Source organism: Melanaphis sacchari, unplaced genomic scaffold (genome assembly GCF_002803265.2).
Source record: "Melanaphis sacchari strain LSU unplaced genomic scaffold, SCAv2.0 Contig32_pilon_pilon, whole genome shotgun sequence".
NCBI classification, from domain to species: domain Eukaryota; kingdom Metazoa; phylum Arthropoda; class Insecta; order Hemiptera; family Aphididae; genus Melanaphis; species Melanaphis sacchari.
In genome coordinates, this window is record NW_020271199.1 from 1980799 (window position 1) to 2005745 (window position 24947).

At 23.2% G+C, this 24947-nt stretch overlaps 1 protein-coding gene across 7 annotated transcripts; it reads left to right on the forward strand.

Annotated features, from left to right (window-relative positions):
* The first annotated feature begins 82 nt into the window (after window positions 1–82).
* Window positions 83–23171, forward strand: LOC112596552 (ELAV-like protein 3). Of its 7 annotated transcripts, none has more exons than XM_025342299.1 (11): window positions 83–817; window positions 1983–2295; window positions 4341–4355; window positions 5451–5554; window positions 5634–5787; window positions 5871–5912; window positions 6595–6853; window positions 10332–10373; window positions 11768–12078; window positions 12240–12411; window positions 22472–23171. In XM_025342299.1, exons 2-10 carry the CDS (start codon window positions 2076–2078, stop codon window positions 12296–12298), a joined length of 1206 nt encoding a protein of 401 aa, XP_025198084.1. In that variant the 5' UTR covers window positions 83–817; window positions 1983–2075; the 3' UTR covers window positions 12299–12411; window positions 22472–23171. The 7 variants fall into 7 exon arrangements, with proteins under 7 accessions (XP_025198084.1, XP_025198086.1, XP_025198083.1 ...); XM_025342301.1 differs by having other exon boundaries at window positions 6607–6853; XM_025342298.1 differs by having other exon boundaries at window positions 85–817; window positions 5634–5778; window positions 5850–5912; window positions 6607–6853.
* Window positions 23172–24947: the final 1776 nt, after the last annotated feature.

A 24947-nucleotide genomic window follows, 5' to 3' on the forward strand; every position in this document is an offset into this window, starting at 1 on the left:
GGGGTGCGCGTGCGCGGGTCCGTTGCATGTGTGTATCGCGTACCGATATTATTAACATAATAATATAATCACGATCACAATCATCAAACCATAATCATAATCGTAATCATAATGGTCATGTGTATATTATATTTACATAAATTTAACCGCGTTTAACGACATCTATACTCGAACGTGTAAAGTTGTCGTTACACGATCTATACACCTACTTAGTAGTATAATAGAGTAGTTAGTAGTTACCTACATGTTTACGCGGAAAGTTATTATTATTATTATTATTATTATTATATTTTAATACATACCGTTCGTTTAACGGTTAAATCGAAGTTTAGGCAATTAGGCGACTTTCTTCTATTATATCTCACGTAAGCACGTATTATATTGTACGTCGACGACGGCAACGACGACGACGACGACGACGACGCCGCCGCCGCCGCCGCACACATCGAAGAGAGACGCGTCTCACTTTTGACGCACTCTCTCCGTCGCTCGCTAACTCTCGGACGCCCGGACGTCTTGTCGTCTCTCCCGCTCACACGTCTTATTCTACTTGCGCTGTCACTGTCTCTTTTTTTCTATTTGTTTTTCTTCGTTTCGTATTTTCCGTTTTTTTTTTTTCGTTTGATAGTCGACCGAAAATGCGTTTGCCGACAGTTGATCCTGTAGTTCGCCGTGCCGGTACTTGTGCGTTTGGAAAATGCAACTGAACTTGGGCGGTTCTCGACGGACTGCAAGTTGCGAGTCAACGATTATAATTCATAATATTATTTTAGTCTATCAGCTGTTTTGGCTGTACTTAACAATATATTTTTACATGGTAGGTAACGATTGCTATTATTTTTGTCTATACCTCATTCCATATTTATCACTCAATAACCGCGGAATCCCGAACTTTTAACTCCTCGCCTCAAGAAGATTCGACCGTAATGCTCGGCAATATCCATCCCACAAATTTATCATATTATATTTAACAGCACTATTTTTGTGTACCTCTATTAAACTTCTTGTAAAAAAAAAAAAAAATATTACTTTTTATCTAGGTACTTGACTAACAAGAATTCCAACTTTTAATAAAAAAATATTTTATAAAATAGGAATACCTACTTATTACTTATTTTTATTCTATCTAAAAATTATGGATTGCAGTTAGGTAGGTCTATTAAATATATTTATGAATGTTGTTTTACAAGTATTTCTAATGATTTATTACAGAAATACAATAATAAAGATATATTTATGATCCGATGTACCTGCTAGGGTATTTTTATTATATTTATGACCTAATGTAAAAAAAAAAAAATAAATGAGTATTATTCTGGTTATTTATTTACTACTTAATACTTAAAAGTTATCAGTACTTATAAAATAGTGTTGATTATTTTATTTTTTTATGTGTAGGTATTTACTATTTAAAATTCTGTTACTCTCTGTAATTCTTCTGATATCATCTATCTGATAATGATAAAAAATATTTTTATAAGAATTAATTTTAGATTTTATTATAATGTAATATTACATATTTATAGATGAAAATAATTTTTAATTGCTATTGCAGGGTTCATAAACAAACTAATAATATTAATAATAAATGTGTAAGATTAGTGCAGAGTTACATAAATAATCACTTTACATTTTTTGGAAATTTAATTAATCAATTTGTCATGCAACCTGATAAAAAATATTAAAAATATTTAGATTAATATAAGAAAATACATACAGTCAATATTCTAAATATTTTGAAACTATAATTGTCATTGTTTTGTTGTTTGAGACAGTCGCTCTTGTGCTATCAGTCTTGCAAAAAAAGTTTTATCCCAATAAAATCAGTAGCAAATTTCTTAGATTAACCATGCTAACTTGAATTTTTTTTTCAAAACATTTTTTACATACCTACTTATGTTTCAATATCAATAATAAATTAACAATTAACGAATGTTAATTAATATAGCTCAACTAACTTTTTAATTTTGATTTCATTTCAGAATTTATTGTTTTAGTTTTCACTTATTTTATTTGTTTACTGAAAACAAAAAAACAACTAGTCAAAAAATCTATAAAGAATAATAATTATCAATATGATGCAAAACGGAATGGATTCATTACCACATAATGGTTCAATACATACATCAAGTACAAATTCTCATGCATCACAAGGAAATTCTTTAAATGAAGAAAGTAAAACCAACCTTATTGTAAATTACTTACCTCAAACAATGACTCAAGAAGAAATTAGATCACTTTTTTCTTCAATTGGAGAAGTTGAAAGTTGTAAGCTTATTAGAGATAAAGTCACAGGTAAGCTATTATATTTATATTTATATTTTTTCAAATGGTAATTTGTAGTAGTATAAAATATTTAACATTGTTATGATTATGATTATGATTAACTTCTATGAATACGTACTTAAAAGAAAATTTACTTAGTCAGATATAAAATGCTATAGTAGTGTAGAAAATAATTGTATAAATGAAATAGTTTTAATATTTTTTATTAGGAATTTTAATAAATGTAAAGTAGATGGTCTTAATTTTATTAATTCTTATGTAGTATAAATCTGTGTAAATTTATTTGTTAAACAACACTACTCGTTGAATTATATCTAAAATATTGATAACTGAAAACATAAACATTTGAAAAATTTTAAAATAAAATTACCCAAAACATTCATTATTTATTAGTTTATTTTCTTTTATAAAATGTAGAATTTTTTTGTAAAAACATTCTTTTAAAATTTTGTTTATTATATGAGTACAGATAATTTTTGAATTATGATTAACTATATAATGTAGGTATAATATTATTTAATAATTGTAAAATAATAATATTATAATATGTAAAATGTAGAATTTATAAATAAAAAAAGCTTATCTATGTATTATAAATGAGTAGGTATTTTAAGAATATCTATTCCACATAGGTATACAGAAAAACAGTTTGATTATAAAATATTATTATTAATACCTAAATTTATACATATAAATTTTAAATTGAAAAAAAATACTTGAAAATGCTCTAAAAATATTCATTAAACTAAACACAAGAACAGTCGATATTTAATAAAAATTATTTAAAAAAATGTATGTATGCTTATATGTATGTATGTATGTAATATGTTGTTAAAGTATAAGTCTTGTCTATTAAATTAAATATACCTACAAAAATAATATAATTAATTTTAACAAAAATATATGTCAATGTTCTAAATATAACAAAATATTATTTTCAAAATAAATAATCTTGATATTAATATTTTTATTATGTTTTTTTGTATATTATAAAATGTCACTATAGTACGTCTATTTATAGTGATAGGTAGGTATCTCCAGTTTGCATCGTTTTTGTAACAATGCCTATAATTGTTCAGTTACTATAATAATTATATGCTTAGATTAAATTAATTACTTGTTTTTAAGAGTTAGATTGATTTGATTTTTGCCAAATCCTCCTTCAAATTTAAATTATTATTAAAAAATGTTGGAATAAAATGTGAATCATAATAAGTACTTTTTTTTGTTAATTTAAAGTCAATTCCTATAGCAATGTCCCTTAAACATTTTTTTATCATATTGTACCTGATGGAGATTTATTTAAATGTTTTTGCTTTATGAAGTTTATTCATTCAAACTTTCATAATATTTCATAATTACTACTAAATAGAATGTTTAAAAAATAAAAAAATAAATTTTATTATTGAATATTTTATTTTATTTTTTGCAGAACAATTAAATTATTGTTAGTTTTAAGGGCGTGTCCCATGATGTACCTATGTGTGAATTATTTGTATTTTAAATTAATATATTCCCTGGTTAATAATAATTTAATTTTAAATATGTATTACTTTTTATGAATATAATCAAATTTAAAATATATTTAAAACCTTTCTCAATTAAAATGATATACAACTACTAATTTATTTTTATAATTTAATAAAATAATTGTAATTAGTCTTATTAGGTAGTGTAGAATAAAAATATATTAACAAATTTTAGAAGGATTTTTTAATTTAATTTTGACCATTGAATTTATTATGAAAATGATTAAAATTATTGATATTTATTATTTGGTATTGAACTTACCGTTAAAATAATTTTTCAACTTTTAATTAAATCAAATTTATACACACTAAAATTAAATTTACAAAATAATTATTTACAAGAGGAATATGGTTACATAACAATTTATATTTATGATTTTAAAATTTTTCATTTATTTTAAATAAACAACACTTAAAAATATTTCATTTATAGAAAGAGCATTTATGTAATGGCATTTTAAAAATATAGGTACTTATAACATGTTTTTATTTTTATTTTTATTTTTTCATGCTTTTTCACAACAGGATCTCTTCCATCAGGTACTGTAATTTAAAGCCTTGTTAGTTCTTAATATGGCAATTTTTAATTTAAAACTAGGATGTATAATTTTACTTTATTTAAAAATGTATTATTTTTGTATACTTATGCCCAAACTAGTTTGTAATAAAATAATTACTTAGTTCTCAAAAATAATATATACTCGACCGAATAATATATTTGTACTGTAAAGTAGGTATTTGAGACCAAAAATATAAATTAAAAATATTATTTTTATATATGTTTTCCCAGTATAAATTCGCTATCAAACCTGTTTTATAATTTTTTTGACTCAATCTCTAAGCTGGGTTTAATTTCTTCTATTATGTAATTTTTTGTAAATCTGTTTATTTAATTATATTTTTTTTTTTGTGGGTGAGGGGGGAGTGATGAGGATTAATTAGTACAATTAAAGTTTCATATAGCCTCTCTATAGATTAGAAATTGGATACAGATGGTACTTTAGAGAGGACGTTTTGAAATTTGTCATAAGCTTATAAAAAAAATTTAATTAATTTCTATTTAGTAAAATAAAATTATAGCATATTTTTTTAATACATAATTGTATATTTAATTTAATATTATAACTTTAAAAAATTATTGACCTTTTTAATTTCAATTAATATTTAAAATTAGACATTTTTATTAAATCTAATCATTAAATATAAATTTAATCATATGATATTACCATCATTTAAAAAAAAATATATCCATATTAACGTTCACTTTAGTATTATTATTAAATTTATAATCAATTTCAATAAACTATTCATAATAATTTGTTAAAAGTAACTGATACTTATTGAAATAAAAATTAATGAAAAGATATATGTCTATACAACATAAAACTATTTTTTATTTATCTTTAATAACACTTAATTTTATATTGATGTATAATACCAATTATAGATATCAACATGAAATCATGTAACATACATACATATAGGTGCATACATACCTATATAGTTAATTATTCAATATGTTAATTTAATACATGATTGTTTAACTATTTTATTTATATTTATTATACTAGGTCATTTTTACTACTAGTGATTTATGTACATACATTAATTGTTCTATTACTTTTGGTTTTATAGGTCAAAGTTTGGGTTATGGTTTTGTTAACTATCATCGACCAGAAGATGCAGAAAAAGCAATTAATACTTTAAATGGACTAAGACTACAAAATAAAACAATTAAGGTATAATTCATTTTATACTTATTCATGATATTGGTTGATCAATGCCCTAGTAATTAATTGTAATAAAAAACAATTTAAGGTATCTTTTGCAAGACCTAGTAGTGAAGCAATTAAAGGGGCTAATTTATATGTCAGCGGTCTTCCAAAACATATGACTCAACAAGACCTTGAAAATTTATTTAGTCCATATGGTCGGATAATAACATCAAGAATTTTATGTGATAATATGACTGATGAGTTTAGTTTTATATTTTTATTATTTTATTGTCAGCCTTAAAATATTCTAATGGAAGAAATATGACTGATATGTTCACAGTTCGACAATTTGTGGGAAATACTGGAGGAGATCATTCGCCGTGTAAGTTATTGATTTTAATAATAATAATTATATCATGATAAATATTTATTCATAAATAAAATCATCTAGTTTTTAACTAATTAAACAAATTTTGAATATTCATAATCAGATTTAAATTTAAGTTAAAGAAATCTGAAATAAATATAATTTTATACTCTTGGTAAAATTGTTTTGTATTTAAAGTTAGATTTTAATAAAAATTTATATTTATTATTATTTAACAAATTATGAACTTATTATTTCACAAATATTTATTAAAATATCAATATAAATTTTTTTTAACAATACGCTAAAAGTATCTAAAATATGTCTAAATTAGTTCTAATTAGTAGTTAGTATACACAATAAAATATTGAAATATTTATATTACTAAATTATTATTTGTATAATAGTACATTAGTTCTTAACTTATTGTAAATCACAAACCCTGATCAAAGATTTTTAGAATTCACAGACCCCCTTGCTAGTTTTTTTCCAAATACCTTTATTTTACAATATGTTGCGTATTGATGTATGTTATGTGTTAAGCTGCCGCAGACCCCCAGGGGGCTGCAGACCACGGGTTAAATGAGTTTTAATATATGTATTAAAAAAAAATTAACAAGTTATTATTTTGTATGACAACTTAATATATAAGTGGTCAAATGTGTTAAACATTTTATTTACTACAATTTCTTTTTAGCAATTTCAAAAGGTGTTGGTTTTATAAGATTTGATCAAAGAATTGAAGCCGAACGAGCAATTCAAGAATTAAATGGAACTGTTCCCAAAGGTTCAACAGAATCAATTACTGTGAAGTTTGCCAACAATCCTAGTAGCAATAAAGCAGTACCTGCATTAGCAGCTTATTTAACTCCTCAAGGAGCTCGAAGGTTTGCTGCTGGCCCTATTCATCACCCTACTGGGCGCTTCAGGTATATTCCACTCTCCCCTTTATCCAGGTATGACCATTTCTTCTCTTCATTTGTTTTACAGTGATATTATTAGAATCAATTCATTAACAATTCATTTCAAATGTACCATTTTTCAATAAAATTACTATTAAAGAAATTTAAATAATAATTTGGTTAGATAAAACGAAAAATATATTACGTTAAATATACATTTACTACAATAATATACCAAAAATATGAAACGCTTAAATTATAATTTGATCAAAAAAATAAATGTTAATGATAAAATATAATAAAAAAAATTTACCAATTAAAAATGTAATTTTTAAATTAGTATTTATTGATTATGGGGAAATTAATTAATAAAACTTAGCAGATAAAATGTTAGGTTTTTCAAATAATATATTTAATATTCATTTAAATATTTTAGTGAAGGATTTAAGTATTATATTGTAATTTTTTTATTTGTTTAATCTGCTTATCAAAAATTGGTTAATTATTCTTTTTTTAATGAAAATTCAAGTGCTTTTGTTCACTTAACAAATTTATTTAGTAATATTTTTTGAATACTTTTTATTTATATTACTTTACAGGCATATGTCTAAATAACAATATTTAAATTCTAAGTAGAATTTTTTTAATTTCATATTTAAAATTTATTAAGTAAAATTTATAATTAATATTTTTAAACATCGAAAAAAAAGTTTTCAAACATTTTCTTAATTTAATTTTGATATGTTAAATATATAATGAGCGTATAATAATTTTTAATCAATGTTGAGTAAAAAATTTAAAATAAATCATGATTTCATACTTACTTATATGTATTCTTTATAAAAATGTTATTTCAATGTTTTAAAAATAAATTTATACCCAAGTATGATTTTATTGAACTATTCATCATAACTAATTACTGTAATAAACCAATTTAATATTTTAAAGTTATAAAAGACATAATACATAGAGATACACGGTATCACGAGGTATCCACAGTTTTATCTATAATTGATGATAAATTAAAATCTGTTGTAAAATAATCTTATAATGTTCTTCAATAATATTGATGTTCAATTAAAAATAAAATAAAATTCTTTTTTTTTTTTTATGAAAAAAAAAAAAAAATGATTTCTATAATTATTTTAACTATTTAACCTGACTAAATAATATTGCATTTATTTGATAATTTTGACAATATAATTAGTAATATATTAGATAATATCATATTTAAATTTTATATTCTCAAGTGAAGAATCGGTATATTTTAATAATACACTAAATTTTACTTACAATATAATATATTATTTTAACGCATGTCTGAAATACTAACATTATGTTTTCAATTGCTAACTGTGACTGTATACTGAACCTCTAGGCTCTAATTATATGTTAATTCATATATTATGACTTATGTCTTTTAACTGCTTATTTAACAAAAGTAAAATAATGTATTCCTGTAAAATGATTCTCATATTTTATAATAATTAATACATTTTACATTTTAATTTAATGTATAAATCATCCACCCTTCATTTATTTTAACTTAATATTATTTACGTAATTATATTATTATTAAAGAACCAACATTTTCCTGATTATTTAAATTTTTATTAATTAGTGATTACAGTATTTTTTAAATTTGTTATTCTTTAATATCATTCAAGTTTTAGTATATACTTTTATTTTGTCTTTTGTTTTGATTTTTTTTTTTATATTACAAAGTGTGGCAGCTTATAAATAGTGTTGTTTTACAATTTTATTTTATTTGATTGCACATTATACTATTCTATATCTACCAATATATTAATGTACATATCATAAAATTAATTTTTAGTAACTCAAGTGTTGATAATGTTGTAATGTTCTTTAATTTTATAAAAATATATAATTTAAATTGAATAAATAAATATTTTTAAAACATTCTTGTTTATCAAACGAGAAGTATTAAACTACACTTGCTTAAGTATACTTTGAGTTTATAGTTATAATTATTTCCAATATAAAAATTGGATTTATGTCATTGTTTAATACAATAGCAACTACCAAATTAAATTATTTAAAAATTATAATTGATTTTTTTTCATTAAATTTGTACCTAAGTTCAGTATTTAGATAATTCACTGCTTTAATGTAATTAATACATATTAGTTAAATATTTACTGAAAATCCTATTTTTATGTGTACATACATTTTATTACGTGATTAGTGCATAAATAAAATAATATTATTCTGCTGGTATTTAATGAATATCATTTTTTTAGTTTCATATTTTTATATCATGTATGTATTTATTTTATTCTTCAATTACTTTTAAATCTACAAACTTAAAGAACATTACAGCAAAGTATTAGGGCTAGGAGGATTCAGTTCCAGTTGTGTGATAGTTAAATAAATATTTCTTCTTAAATTAATCTATTTAGCATTGAAATTATGTGTATCATTTGAATATTTATGAAGTGGGATTATAATTCAATTCTATTAAATTTACCATTTTCAAGCATAAATTAAATTTGTTATTTAAATAAACATTTACCATGTATTTTTAATAAAATAACTAACTGTTGTTTACTCTTACTCCAAAAATTCCTTTACGGATGATGGTCAAAATTATATTTAAATTCATTATTGACATTATTCATAAATGATTTTAAAAATAAAATTAAAAAAAAAAAAAAAATTAAAATCTGACTTAAAACTCAATAACCCAATCAATGGAGAGGAGAAATTGTCCATACCATTCCTGGATCTGTAGCAAAGTGTAATTAATAACCAACGGATTGATGTATCACGAGATGGCATAGGTAATATATTTCCAATTATTTGTATTAAGTGCTAGTAAGCACACACAATTGCTGGTAGGCAGACATTATTTAAATTTGACACAATTACTTTTGTTAAGCACATAGAACATGTGAAACAAGCTTATGTTCATATCTGAAAGAGGGGGTATATAGTATTTTCCATTGATATGCATGTGATTATTGGCTTCTAAAGAAAAAGAAATTTTTATTTTTATCTTAAGATTCATTTTTTTAAGCTGCTATTTATTTATATTTGAATAAATAATTTGTGTTATAAATTATTATTTCTTTGTATATTAAATATGTGAAAGATTGAGTTTGATTTATATATTGTTAACATTTATATAAATGAAGTTTTATTTGCTTCATTTATAGATTTTTTTTTTTTAAATCAATAATAATATTCTTAAATATATATTAAATTACATGAAATAGGATTATTTAATCAAGTATAATAGTTTGTTAATCAATTTTTAAGAACATATTTTGTATTATTTTCTATAGATAAATAACATTTTAACAATATGCTATCAAGAAGATTTGTATCTACCTCCTTTTTTTTTTGTTGCATCAAATAATTGTTTAGAGAACAATTCACAATTTATTTTTTTTTGTAACTTAAATTTTTTTTAAAGCTGCCGCTCGTTGTACAATTTATTTCATATAGATTTTATTGTTTTATAAATATATAAAAAAATATTTATTTATTTTATTTTATTTTGTTTTAGCACTGGAAAAACCATGCTTGCCATAAACAAAGGCTTACAAAGGTCAGTGTAGTTTCTTAAATAATACTTTTAAACATAAAGATAAATATAATTAAAAGATAATTGTGTGTATATGTTAATGTAGGTCCATATATTTAAAACAAATAAATAATATTTTCATAATTTAGAAAGTAGTGTAATAAGAAGCTTATTATTAAATTATTATTAAAACCATATTGGTGAAGATTTTCAAACAAACTGTATTATGATATTTTGACTGAGATTTTTTAAAAATTTTAGATTCTTAGTGGAATAAAGTATTGATTTTACAATAATTAATTGTTGAATTAAATTTATTTTTCTATTTTTCATCAACTTTTAGAGCAGTAAAAATGCTTCATTTTTCAATTAAAAAATTATTTACAGTAACTAATTGGATATAGTTTTAATTTAAAAATTCCCTAAATTTACTAATAATCAAGAAAAACTATAAATTATAATAACTAAAAACAAAAATATTTATGCAATTTTTTTTAAAATATAATGTTGATAGAAAGTGTCATACTTTATCAAAAAGTTTTAAAATATAATCTAAGGTTCCTCATTAGTTAAAAAAAATATTGATTATATTCATTCAAAATTGTCAAAGTTAAAAACTTAAGTTAAAATGTATAAAATATTTAGTTCTAATACGTAAGGCTTGAAAATGCAGTTGAAATTTTTATTTAATAAAATATTAAGAGGATTTTTCACCTATATGTGTTATATCTATGCTTCTAACACATAACTTAGCATTAAGAAGAATCCTTTTTACTATATTATTTTTAATTTTAGAATAAATTAACTTATTATTAAATATAACCCTTAACTACACATGTTATTTATTTTCAATAATTATTAGTGCAGTGTTGTAGTTAGATATATAAAATATACATGTAGTTAAGAATTAAAGATAAGAATATTATTTAGGTATCATTTATAGGTTAATTTACTCTAATATAAAAAAATTATATGGCAAAATTGATTTTTTTAGCATAAAATTGTCTATGTTATGTGTTAGTAAAACATATAACACATGCAGGTAAAAATCCTCTTCATCATAGAAATTTTAAATATTTCAATTTTACTTAAATTTTTGTTTTAAATACACATTGAATTTTTAAAATTCAAATTTGTTAATTCTTAAGAATTAAAATTAAATATTAATCTATATTTAAATGTCAAATAAACAATTATAAGTGCTATTAAACTTTTTTTTTATAGCTCTTAGATCAAAAATATGTTTAAATTAAAAAGCCTAGGGAGATGGGTTTTAATATAAACAAGTATAAGATTTTTAATAACTTTTTATCAAAACAGTTTTCGCATTGTATCAGTTATTTAATTGAGTTCAATAGTTTTCATTTTAAATAGAAAATTATTTGACTGTTTAATTAAATGCAATAATTTAATTTTAGATATTCGCCATTAGCGGGTGATCTGTTAGCAAACTCTATGTTACCTGGTAATTCAATGAATGGATCTGGCTGGTGTATATTCGTGTATAACTTGGCACCAGAAACAGAGGAAAATGTATTGTGGCAACTATTTGGTCCATTTGGTGCTGTTCAAAGTGTAAAAGTTATTAGAGATTTACAAACAAACAAATGCAAAGGATTTGGATTTGTCACTATGACTAATTATGATGAAGCAGTTGTTGCCATTCAATCTCTTAATGGATATACGTTAGGCAACCGCGTACTTCAAGTATCTTTCAAAACCAATAAAGGTAAAAATGATATTAGCGATTTAGAATATTTATTTCGAAAAAAAATTTAAAATAAATGAAAATAAATTGTTGATGTATCGATGGTAAAGTGTTAAAAACAGTTATATATAATAAATTAATACGCAATCTTATTATAATAATTTACATGTTATAATTTTTAGGCAAAGGAGATGCATCCAGTTTGTTAATGTCTCTTGCTGATTCATTAACTGACTGTTAATAATTTCATCAATCTTCTTCGAATATTTTCAAATGTTTACATAATTCATTCTCCCTTCTAATACATCTTTAACTGAATTGCAAATTCGCTGATATTTATCATGTCTAAAGAAGGTAAATTATGTTTATTTATTAATTATATTTTTAATTAGATACATTTAAATTAAATCGCGTGCACCATAATAACGTTATCAAAATAAACACTTTTCAATGCATATTATAAATAATATACAAATTATAATTTTTTTTTTCCTGAAAAAAAAAAATAATGTTAATATTTCCTAAAACATTTTGTTAATGTTTGTGCAATATAATTATTATTGGTACCCATCTTATATAAAAAATTTCCCATTTTTCCTTTACTATACTTTTGGAACAGATTTAAATAATAATTGCGCAAGCATATTGACTGATAGTGTTCTGTTCTATTTAACGTTGCTAGTCTAAGATATTCCTAATATTTTATATTTTAAATTTAAATTCGTAAATAATTTATAATATTTTCTTTTTCTTTTGTTGCTATTATTCCATTTATATGTGTGCGTGTATTATGTGTGTACATAACAATGTAAGTGTGTTTATATTAAATATAAATTCATTCGTGTTTACTATATATCTAGGTAAATATCATATTTACCAATTTACATAAAATGTCCACGAGAAGCTATTTGTAAGTCAATGTAATATTTTTACTTTTTTACTCGTTCTATTAATGCCGTTAGGTACAAGAAAAAACAATACATTTTATGTACTTAATAATAAATAATCTTATCTTCCCCCTCCACCTCCAATAAAAGACAATTTCTGATACAATTTCATATTTTTTCAACTTATTTTATTGTTAAATATTTTTGAGTGAAAGTTGTTACCAACAGTTGAGAATATATCAATGTAATAATTAAAAACTATTATTCATAGAAAACTTGTTCATTTTGCATTTATTAATAATTCTGAAAGAATCCAGTCAATTTCTATAACGTACCTATGTAATATTAAGAACATATTTGTTTGTTTTTTTTGTTGCTTGTACGCAGTTGTGCTAGTACATAATCAAATTATTTGATTTGTTTTTACTTGCACACAAACCGGTGTGATTATTGATCTCAATGAACAGTACTCTACACTGTTTAAAAACAATAACGTATAAATCTAATTAGTACTGATTGTAGTACATAATGTTATAACAGGTGGACTTATTGGAGATTATTTAACAAAAGTTAATAATTTAATTTAAAACCACAGGGTAATTTTAAGAAAGGCAAGTTTAATACGAAACAAATTTCCATCTGTAAAAACTGGATATTTTTAATGCTATATTTATTTAATACAAATCCTAAGTATTGTAATTTTAATCACAAATAATATTTGTATATTATTCACTATTTAAATAAGAGTGCATCATTTTAACTTTAAAAACATTGCTTATTTTACTATCAAGTTGGAGCTATAAATTTTACAGTTCTATTAATTACAGTGTTAAAATATTCAAACTAAATTATTCATAAACTAAAATTAATTTAAAAAAATTACTAATAACACACTTAATTTATTCATAAATCAGTGAATCATTTTAGAAAAAATGCTTTTAAAATTGTTATTGTTATCTTCTAAATCTTCTGTAAGTCCACCAAGTTTCTTCAGTCACCATTTTCAATTTCTGCTTTTTAACTGTATTTAATTAATTTAAAGTCTTTTTAGTATTATCTTCCGTGTAGTTATAATTTAAAACACCAGTACCTGATTATGCCAGCTGAATTGAATTTTTAGATTGAATTATTGATCTAATTAATTTTTCCTTCATAATTTAACATTCCAGCATGGTGTTTGATAGTAAAAATATTATAATATACACGGATAACAAAAATAAAAGTTCATAAGTTTTTTATTTTATCAGCTATAATAAAAACGTATGGAATAAGAAAAGACTTAAATATAAATAATATAACGAGAAAGAGACTGAAATTAGTTATCAGTATACAAGTTAGGAAAAGTACGTAAAAATGTTAAAGTTATAAATCGTAGTATTAATATTAACCATGACATTATTTATTAAAAAGTTTCTGGTTCCTTTAAAAAAAAAACTTTCTCTATTATAATCTGGAAATATTCGTGTATCATTAATTCAACCGTTTTAGATTAGTGTCTTATGTACATAATGTCCTATCAGTTAAATTATCTAATTATGATTGTAGAAATGTAATAGGTGTATTTATTAATAAATTTAAAAAAATCAAGTACATATTTTAATTAACAATTTTAAAAATGTTGGTTAGGTTCAAAAAAAATTTACTTCTTTATATTTATTAATTTCTGCACACAAAAATGAATAGATAGTTATTCAAATATTCATTTAAGTTTATCAAATGTCTGTATTGCAATAGTATATTCTGTAAGATATTAATTACAATTTAAATTTAAATTTTCAAAATTAATGTTACAAGTAAAAATGCTTTTGGTAAAATATAAAATAATGTTTGGTACACCTATACATATAGAAAATAATATTTATAAATTTCTTAGATATATTTTTTTTTCACTTACTTACCAATGTTTTTACAAGATTCTAGTCAATAGATAAGCATTTTTTAACTAATCTTAGTAAGTTTAAAAAAATAAAAACGCAATTTAGTGAAATGTATTCAAATTGGAGCAGATAAAAATTGTTTTTTGTAATATAGATATTTCATCGAAAATTAGTTCTGCATGTAATTAAATTTACAAATATTGGAATAAGATTGATTATTAATTATTTTCTGTTGAGTAAAATTAAAAAAAGTTTAGTGCTCAAATTAAATTCTTTCCTAAACATTTTTTTGATCATAATTACCGAATTGCCGAATCTATTTTTATATTCGACGCTCAATCGATTCGGTTGAATATTCTCTGGCTATTGATGTACCTATATGATTAACATTGATGTAATTGTTTTTTCTTGAATTTATAATGTGCAGTGCGTGAACATCAAAATTAGTATTTGTAAAAATATCAAATTAAATAAATCACTCATAATTAATTAACATTTCCTGTAGACTTTAAACATATTGAGCTATTTATTTAACTTTATGTTTAATGGATAGATGTTAATGTTTTCCATTTGCTGTTGGTCTTGCTTAATTATCAATTCATAAAAAGATGTATCTTCACAGTTATGCAGTATATACATTTATACTCAAATGTAGAAGTAAATAAACATTTCTATTTCCGATACAATGAGCGTGTAATGTGCACACTAATTTCTTATTTTCAAAATATCATAAATATTAAAAAGTCAATCAAAAAAGCAATTTTGCTTAATTTACTCTAGTCATATGTGTATATCTGTACTTATTTTTTTGTTTTCGGTGCTAAATTATTCAAATATATCGTACATATTTTTTCTTTTATTAATTTAGTTTTATTTCGGTCAAGGAAACAGACCACTCGATATTTTTGCGTGATTTTAGTTAGTAATTTAATATTTATGAATTATGAATATACCCCAAGTATTTTATTGTACTTCAAAAGAAATAAGACAAAAGTTTTAGACATGTAAAGTAATAGATTAATTAGAAAATTTAATTGTTTACAGTCATAGTCATAATAGTTCGTTACCATATATTAGCCGTGCAATAGATCGATCAGGTTAAGTTTTAATTAATTTACTACATACTATATTATACATATTGGCATTTATAATTTACTCTTTATTAAAATATTATATTATTAGAATTTATTGGTAAGTATTTGGATATTAAACTGAGTGAGAGTGTAATCAATATTTATGAATAATAAAAATAACAATTTGGCTCATTATAAAATTCCGCTGTACCATAATATTTCCAGTTTAAGATTTAAAAAAAAAAAAAAATAATAATAATAATAATAATAATAATAATATTAACTATAAAATAAATTAAGTATAATAAAAGTATTAAAAATATCCAGTTTTCCTACTGATGTCACCACTGACGTAACTACCTACCTAATAAAATATAATGTATTTGTATTTGAACATCTCTCAGAAATTACTCAAAAATAATACTTCTTGTTATTAATATTTAATTTTATTAGTAAAATAAAGAACAACATTAAATCATCTAATAATACGTTGGTAGAAGTTAAATATTATTAATTTGAAATAAAAAATAAAAAAAAATTTGCAAGTTACTATAAGGATAAGTAATAAAAAAATTGCAAAGAAAATTAAACTTAACGTGTATAAATTTATACTAGTTTAAATAACGCACATTAATACTAATTATTTGTATTTGAGGTTTTTATTTGGAACTTTTAATATTTTATATTCGTTTTAATAAAATTCCGTAATAGAAATTCTGACGTGTTTTGTAGTATTTTTACATTAACTTTTCGATATATATATATACTTTAATATTCTTATTGGTCTTTAGATAAATTTTTTTAGTAAATAATTTTATCAATTTTATATAGATTCTTATGAAGTCATTATGTAATCAAGTAAATTATTTAGTAAACTTCTTTAAAAATAAAAAAACGAAAAAAAATTCGAAACTTAAAACATGGTTTGTATAAGAAATTCATATTTTATATGTCGGTATACTTATTGGAATTTACAGAATCTATTACTTTATATATTACATATAATACCTACATTTATTTTGGAATTCGTAATATATTTTTAAATATAAACAAATGGAAAAAATTTCTGGAACATCATACATAAAATAAGCAACAAAATAATAATAATAATAATAATAAAGTTACGTATTTTTTTACATAACTAATATAAATATTATAAAGTAATAATAAAGTGTGGTTTTTCTGTTAACCACTTCGAATACTATAATGCAGTCTTTCCAATTATCAGATTTTAAGCAGGGTTTTAGATTTTTTACTATAGGGTTGAAAATTTGCATTAAATTTCCTGATACAAAAAAAAAAAAAATGATTTCAGTACCAAAACCCGCTATAATTTCATCAGTGTCGGGACATTGTTCTTCTAAGGATCTGGATAGGAGTAAAAGGGTTGGTTTGGTCCATGTAATCTATATATATTATATATCTGAGTGTGATTCAATCTTGCATTTTAATATGTAAAAACATTAGTTATCGATTAAACCAATATTGTATATGTTTTTTTATTTTATAATATTCAGTTTGAGAAAGAACGATAAAAGGTATCTGAATGTATATGTATTTATAAAACCCTAATTCAAACTGTTAAACAATGCTAATATGATTTATTAATTAAAATTTATAACTTATCTGCGAATTGCGATTTATTTACATTACAAAAATCATTAACATCGTATGAATCACAGTATGTACCTATATTAAAATATTATATAACTGCGTTATTCCGTTGTAACATCGGCCATATTTTAACTAAGGTGATCCATTATATTTCGTGTTTGGTTACGCCAAATAAATTTTCGAACAAATTCTTAAAATTAACAAATTATAAATTCATTCACGTGCCACTATATCGGCGAAACACTACAAATTGACGTAAGAGAACGGAAAAGTATAAAACAAAAATCGACTAATACTTTTATATGTTGATAATGAATTATTATATAAATAATATAGATATTTTATTTGGTGATACCGTGGTCAACGATATATGTGGTAGGTTATTGCATGTACGCAATACCGACTTTGGTGCTTATAAGTGTATAACAACTAGGTAAAAAGTTCTTGTACCAATATTTTGATGTAAGTCGGTCCCTAACACATTTCTGTATTAAATTTCAGTATAGATTCATAACTTTGTGTACAAATATAGTGCTGGTATAATATGATGGTATTGTGTAAAACACATAAATACGTTTATGTATTGTATTATAATTTAAAATAACATGTTTCCATTTGCTTGTGTATACCGGAACGGCTTTATTATGACAACCGTCAACGCGAAACGCAAAAATTTAAACATTTAATCTTGTAGGGATCATCTTAAATTCGTTGTTACGATTATTATTTTGTTATATGTACAACTTATTACGCGTTTGTTGACGATTCCCGCGTTTTTCACACACAATCAAGAAAGTATAGAAAATATCAATTTTCAACATCAATTTTATTAGATGTATATACATGTGTATTACACAATCACGAAACCGGTCAAAGTATAATATTTATATTTACAAATCTAATGAAAAATAAAAGGAGTACATAATCACTGTTATACGTTTATTTATAATAAAAATCGATTTGATTTAACTCTTTCTTTGAGTTTTACACCCTAGGTATTCTAGATCTTTATTTTATTCAGGATGGTCACAAAAATTTATCTTATCGCAGTATTCCCTATATCTACCTAGGTAGTTACAGTTTAAGATCACGTGTCTCTGAATTTTTTGAGTATATAGGTACCTAACCTATAGTATTCAAATATTGTTTTCGAAATGATCTATGATAAACCACGAAGTGATTTTTTTCACTCGCTGTTCAATTTGTGTCTAATGATTCGAATTAGATGGCAAAAACTTATATTTATTTAATCTAACTTACTATTTATGTTTATTATTTAAATGGCTTGTTTTGTTATCCACTAATATAGTCTACAATATTTGTAGGGAATGGTTTTAAATATAAACGTAATTGAACAAATATATATCTAATGCATTTGTAATTAATTAAGTAAAAATAAAAACTAATATGCCAGATTTATTGTTTCTGTATGTAATAGAATGTCATTATTATGACAAATACAAAAATTTAATTTCACTATTCATCAAAATCTCGAATAAAGATTAATGATTATTATATAATTAAGATTAAGAATATCACATTTTCTAATATCCTTATAAAAATTCTAAAACAATAAATAATGAAAAAATAAATAAAGCTCGAAACAATATAAAAATGAAAACTAGGAATGGTTTATCTGGTAATTTTATATGCTATATTTATCTCGTGTTTCGCTGTATGAATTACACTAATTAGTAAAAGTAAAATGTTCATTTAATAATTAATTTACTTCTTGAAAGTCCCATGGATTAAACAATTATATAAACTACACCATCTAGAGTAAAAATGTAGGTAATGCAAATTTAAAATATCTAGCTCTTGATTTTGAAAAAGTTTTGATGTTTATTTATTTTTTATCGGTTTTAAAAAAGGAAAAATCAAGTATTCATGAACACACAAAATCTAATGAGGATTGAAAACTCATGATGAACAATTCAAATTTATAATCCCTCGCAGGTTAAGTTTTAGCATTTACCAAAAATATTTTTAAATTTTTCAAGTGGGATTTGTAACGTTGATGAAAAGTATAATAACTCTTTGTTTTTGGATAATTAGACTGTTAATATATATGTGTACGATCGAGAATATAATTCTTTATACGTATGTAGGCAAGTGTTTTAGCTTTGAGTGATCAGAAAAAAATTGACTTTCTGCACTCGCGCGAATAATATAACATATGTATTGAAACATTATTGCTCTGAGCATTTGGCTCATTGAGTTTTTGTAGATTTTGTGAAAGCTCAATAAGATATTTGCACTTTTACACCCAACCAGGTTGTTTTAAAAAAGCATACGCGCTTAATGTCGCCACAACCATGTCATTGTGATCTCATGAGTTTCTACTAACTTCTTTTATCTTTGTTATGGCGTTGCTCGAGCATTGCCAGTAAATTATTTTCTTCAATTACCTATGTGTGTGAATACTGTTCCACAAATTTCATTTTGTTCCGAAAGTATAATTCTTAATTTTTTTTTCATTTTACTTTTTCATAATTGATTTTAGTTTTTAAAATGTTTATGAAGTCGAGATTAATGGTAATCTGTTAACGTAAATCTTGTTAAAAAATTATTAAAAACGATATTATCTGCATTATTGTTGTTCTTCTCTCCCCACAGTTGTTAAAACTTTAATCGATTCATATATTTTTTATGCAAATAAATAATTATTTGTGAAGAATATTAATATTTAGCGTCTCTCCTCAATTAAATAAGATGAATTTAAATTTGGTAATATTACATACGTTTTTATATACCGGAGAAAGCATCTAATTTTTGTAATAACCTACATACTCTAATAACAGATCTCTTTTTTGAATTTGTTATGTGGACGTATTTTTTGACAAAAATTAATGGCTAATAAAAAAAAAATAATAATAATAATGATATAACAAAAAATCCTAATAATGCATTTGATTTTTAAATGCTATAACAAAATTATCTGAACAACACGATATTCTTCTTCTTCTTCAAAAAAAGAAAAATATGATTTTCATATTATGGCAACGTTTTTTACACAATAAGATGAACTCCTTTGTCTTCCAATCTGATTTCGTTCTGTGTATCTACTTAATTTTGTACCTAGTAAAATTTGCATGTGGGTTGTCAACTTTCCATCGAATCACTTTGTATAACAGTTACAATATAATTAAATGTTATAAAATTGTTTCAAAATGTTTACTTAGGTCTACCAAATGTATTATGTACATTATTAACATTTTAGCTTTGATTTAAATTGTGTGTGTTTAAATAGTAATAATTATTATTATTATTGTTAAAATTATTATGATTATTATTACTATATAATATTATTACAGATATAATTATTATGATTATTATTATTATCATTCTCATTATAATAATGAAAAATAAACTATAATAATTTAATTCATTTTTATTAAATTTATGTTTTCGATTCTATTTGGTAAAATATCATCATTAATGTCTGTGTATGTGTGTGTGATTTTTTTTCAATTTTAATTTATAATTTAGGTGTTTCAAAAACAATAATATAATACACGGATCACGGATATACTCGTAAATATTGTACCTAGAATATATAATAATGAATATAAATTTAATGGTTTCACTTTAATATTAGACTTTATATTTTAATTTAAGCCCATTTGTTTGTGAACCAATTAAATGTTTGATTTTTCGATCAAGTTATTGAAGTTAAATTAAAATTAAAACAGTATTTGGTATTGAAGTGTATTAATACTCAGAAAAACAAAACTTCGTGTGTTATATAAATTTTTTTTGAAACACTAGTGCATCTTAGATAATTAATATTTATTAATTTATTATAAACTGAAATTAATGTTTGAATTTTTCTTAATTTTTTTTTTTAATTATTACTATTAATTTAGCACCTTACGAAACTTTAAATGAGTTTGTGTTTTTTTCGACTAATTTTTTTTAATTTCTTTTTTTTGATTATCCCTTATTTAGTTATTATAATATATAAATGCGGGTCAGCTGTTTTAATGTCACTCCTGTCTTGCGTGTCGAGTAGTCATAAGTTTATATTTAAAAATAATCCATACATATAGATATAATATTTTACCAGTGCACAAAATGAGTGCTCAAGTGATTATAATATTATGAAAAAAAAAAATTGTTAATTGTGTTACATTATCCCGTGTCAACGAATCGTTTTTAATTATACGAAAACAATAAAAAAATTTTTTTGTATTTTTGATTCGGCTGCCGGCTGTTTATAATTTTTTTACTCTTACATCAACTAATGTAGTATGATATAGGTATAAATACTTACCATAATCGAGATCCAACACAATCCGTTTATTGATTGGTATTATTATATTACTCCGTGGACCGTGGTTATGTATATTATACCTATATTATGCTCTTCCAATTATTCCAAGTCCTTATTGGTTCTGTAGTAGGACATGACACGGATGACATATTGACATGTATTATACGTGTACAATCACTGCACTTGCGTTACGCTATACACCAATATCACTAGTTCACAGACTGGCGATACCATGTTTTGCCGGGCATTTACTTGTCAAGTTTTGAGAGGCCTCTCGTTATCGATTTAGAGCCTATTATGTATTTATATTAGACGGTATGATATACGTCTATTTTACTTTGAGCGTATGTATAGTATGTTTATTATGTATGAGATCCATTAAAATTAAAGATATATTTTACGTTATTAATTTTGTGGGCATCGTCCTTCCAGTAGTGAAATAACAGTTGGATGTAGGTGTTATGGCCTCGTGGGGTGCAGTGAGAAGCCAAAAAGTAATATATATATATATATATTATATACACGTACAATATTTGTTGAACGAAATAAAAAGTATTAACAAATTGTTTTCTCGTATAATAAATATAAAAAAACCACGGGTTCTTTTAATTTTTTCATTCTATTCCTTTTCCTCCTTTCACTGTGACTGACGTAACTTCAGTTCGTCAAATACCCAATTTTTTTTTTCAGGAATCCCGGTCGGAGTTTATAAATCCACACGCCGGAAACCCGCAACTTATCATAAAATATTTTATTCAATATTAACCGTAAATAATGTTTAGGACTTTTATTTCGTTTTTCTTTCGCTTCTTTACAATGTATGATGTTGTGTAGTGTATAGTATAGAAATAGTTGCCGTTTTCGTCGGCACATTATAATCATGCGTTCACCATTCGTCAAGGCAACGACATTTTTAATACCATGGTATGTCGTGACTGGAAAAGTAGGTATTGACTGCGATATAACTGGTAATTGATATGATCTACATATGTATATTCTTTGTATAATTGTTTATATATTATAATATAATATATAGGTAGGTGGGTTGGTGGGTATACAGAGACAGCAATAATACATTATAGGTTAGCTAGGTATTAGGTATACTATATAGATGTTGTGTGCACTATACTTTGTGCAATTAGGTATTATATATTAAAATAATGTGCGATTGTCTTGTCAATGGAATATTATATTCAGTAAAATCCGTCCTCGTGTAGTGAAGAAATAAATGTTACCCAAAATATATTGTAGAGTTAAAAAATAACATTTTTTTTTTTTTTTTTTTGAATAAGCCATTCACTGAATACTGTAGCTATCGATAAAAAATTAAAATATCATAATATATGTACTTAACATAATATCATCCCCGTGTGGAGGAGTGCGCACACATACACATTTTCTAAATAACTCAAACTCTGTGATAATATTGAAATAATTTTTAATGACAATGTATTATATAATGAAATAACGATGATAATGATGATAATGATGATAATGATGATAATAATAAATAAATAATGGTAATAGCGGTAGCAGGAGAACAATTCTAAACGCGATTATCCGCTGAACAAATCGAACGATTTGCGTAAAATGTAAAAATTTAAATACCTAATTTAATATTATTATTATTATTATTATTATACGCTTTTATACATAAATATATATTATTTACACGAACATGTACATGCATACATCTACATATTAATATTATATATATGTAATATTAAACTATCTAATTATTATTATTATTATTATTATTATTATTATTAAAAATTATTATTATTATTATTATATTTCTTCCGTAGATACTTTTTCTTTAACCGTAATTAATTATATTATATAAAAACGTACAACGAGCGTACGTAATAATATACTTATTTTGTACATATATATATATTAATATATATTTGTCGTTTTAAACGCCATTTTATTTACTTCTCTGTTACATATAATATAATGTTTATAGATATACCTATCATTTTAAGTAATATATTATATAATTTATTAATATACATATGTACCCTCCTATACGTTCAAACTTTATGAAAAAAAAAAACGTACATCATTACTTATAACCCCTACCCCGTTCCCCATCTCTTGTCACCGCGTAAGATCAAAGTCATAATAAAATCTCAAATGTTTTATTGTTACATTGATATTAATGTAAACGTGTTTTTTTTTTTCTTAAATTGTGTAGTTAACCAATATTTATATATATTATTATTATTATTATTATTATTATTATTAGATAATGCAATATTATTATTATTATTAGATATGATTTGATTTAACCTTTTTTTTAATTTTTTTGTAACGGGTTAAAATATCATAGCAGTAATATGTTTATTATTTACTGTTGTGTTTATCTTTACTACCTCATATACATCTATATATATATATACATATTATTACGATTTTTATTTTATATTTTGTTTGAATAATATTCTCTAAATTATTTTTCCTTAACATTTCTGTCAAATGTAATCTTATAATCTTTATATTAATTATATTAATCAATATTAATTTATCGCTTTTGTTCAAATTAAATTAGTTTTAGTTTCGTTTGTGTTTTATTAGGCGTCGTTCGCTTTTTCACGTATATAAGTGTATAATATTATGATATATTATGTTTGTCATTATTATCATTTACTTATTTATTTTCAACTAATTTTTTTTCAAATATAAGCGGTTAACATAAACAAAAAAAAAAATGTGTTACTGTACTTGTCAAGTATATAATTATTATTATAATATTTTTATCATTATTTGCTGGTTTTCGTTTGCTACACATGTTTCATTTTCCACGCGCGCATTGCTTTTACTTGATTGGTCAATAGGTATAATTAGTACCTATGTATATTTTTATTCCTGTTTTTCCATGCTAATAGACAATAGTATCTATACTAGTATATATTTAATACCATGTACAATACGCTCGCCTGCGTAGGTGGGAAATGCAAGAGCTTTGATAAAATAATTTATTACTCTACCACTCTTAGGTGTGTAATATTATTTATCCTTTCCTACAATATGTGAATTACTATACGAGAAGGTACACCTCAAACCACCAGACCAGATACCATCATATTATTAAATTTTAAATACAAGGTTTGTATTTTGATACTATGAATGAGTGGTATTACATTGGTATATTGTATGTTACTGT

Bases quoted from the DNA above. Each gene is read 5' to 3' on its own strand.
- LOC112596552 (XM_025342297.1), top strand. From the start codon at position 2,076: ATGATGCAAAACGGAATGGATTCATTACCACATAATGGTTCAATACAT. The intron at 6,854-10,331 runs GTATGACCATTT...ATTTTGTTTTAG, and splicing joins CCACTCTCCCCTTTATCCAG to CACTGGAAAAACCATGCTTG. The intron at 12,079-12,239 runs GTAAAAATGATA...TATAATTTTTAG, and splicing joins ATCTTTCAAAACCAATAAAG to GCAAAGGAGATGCATCCAGT.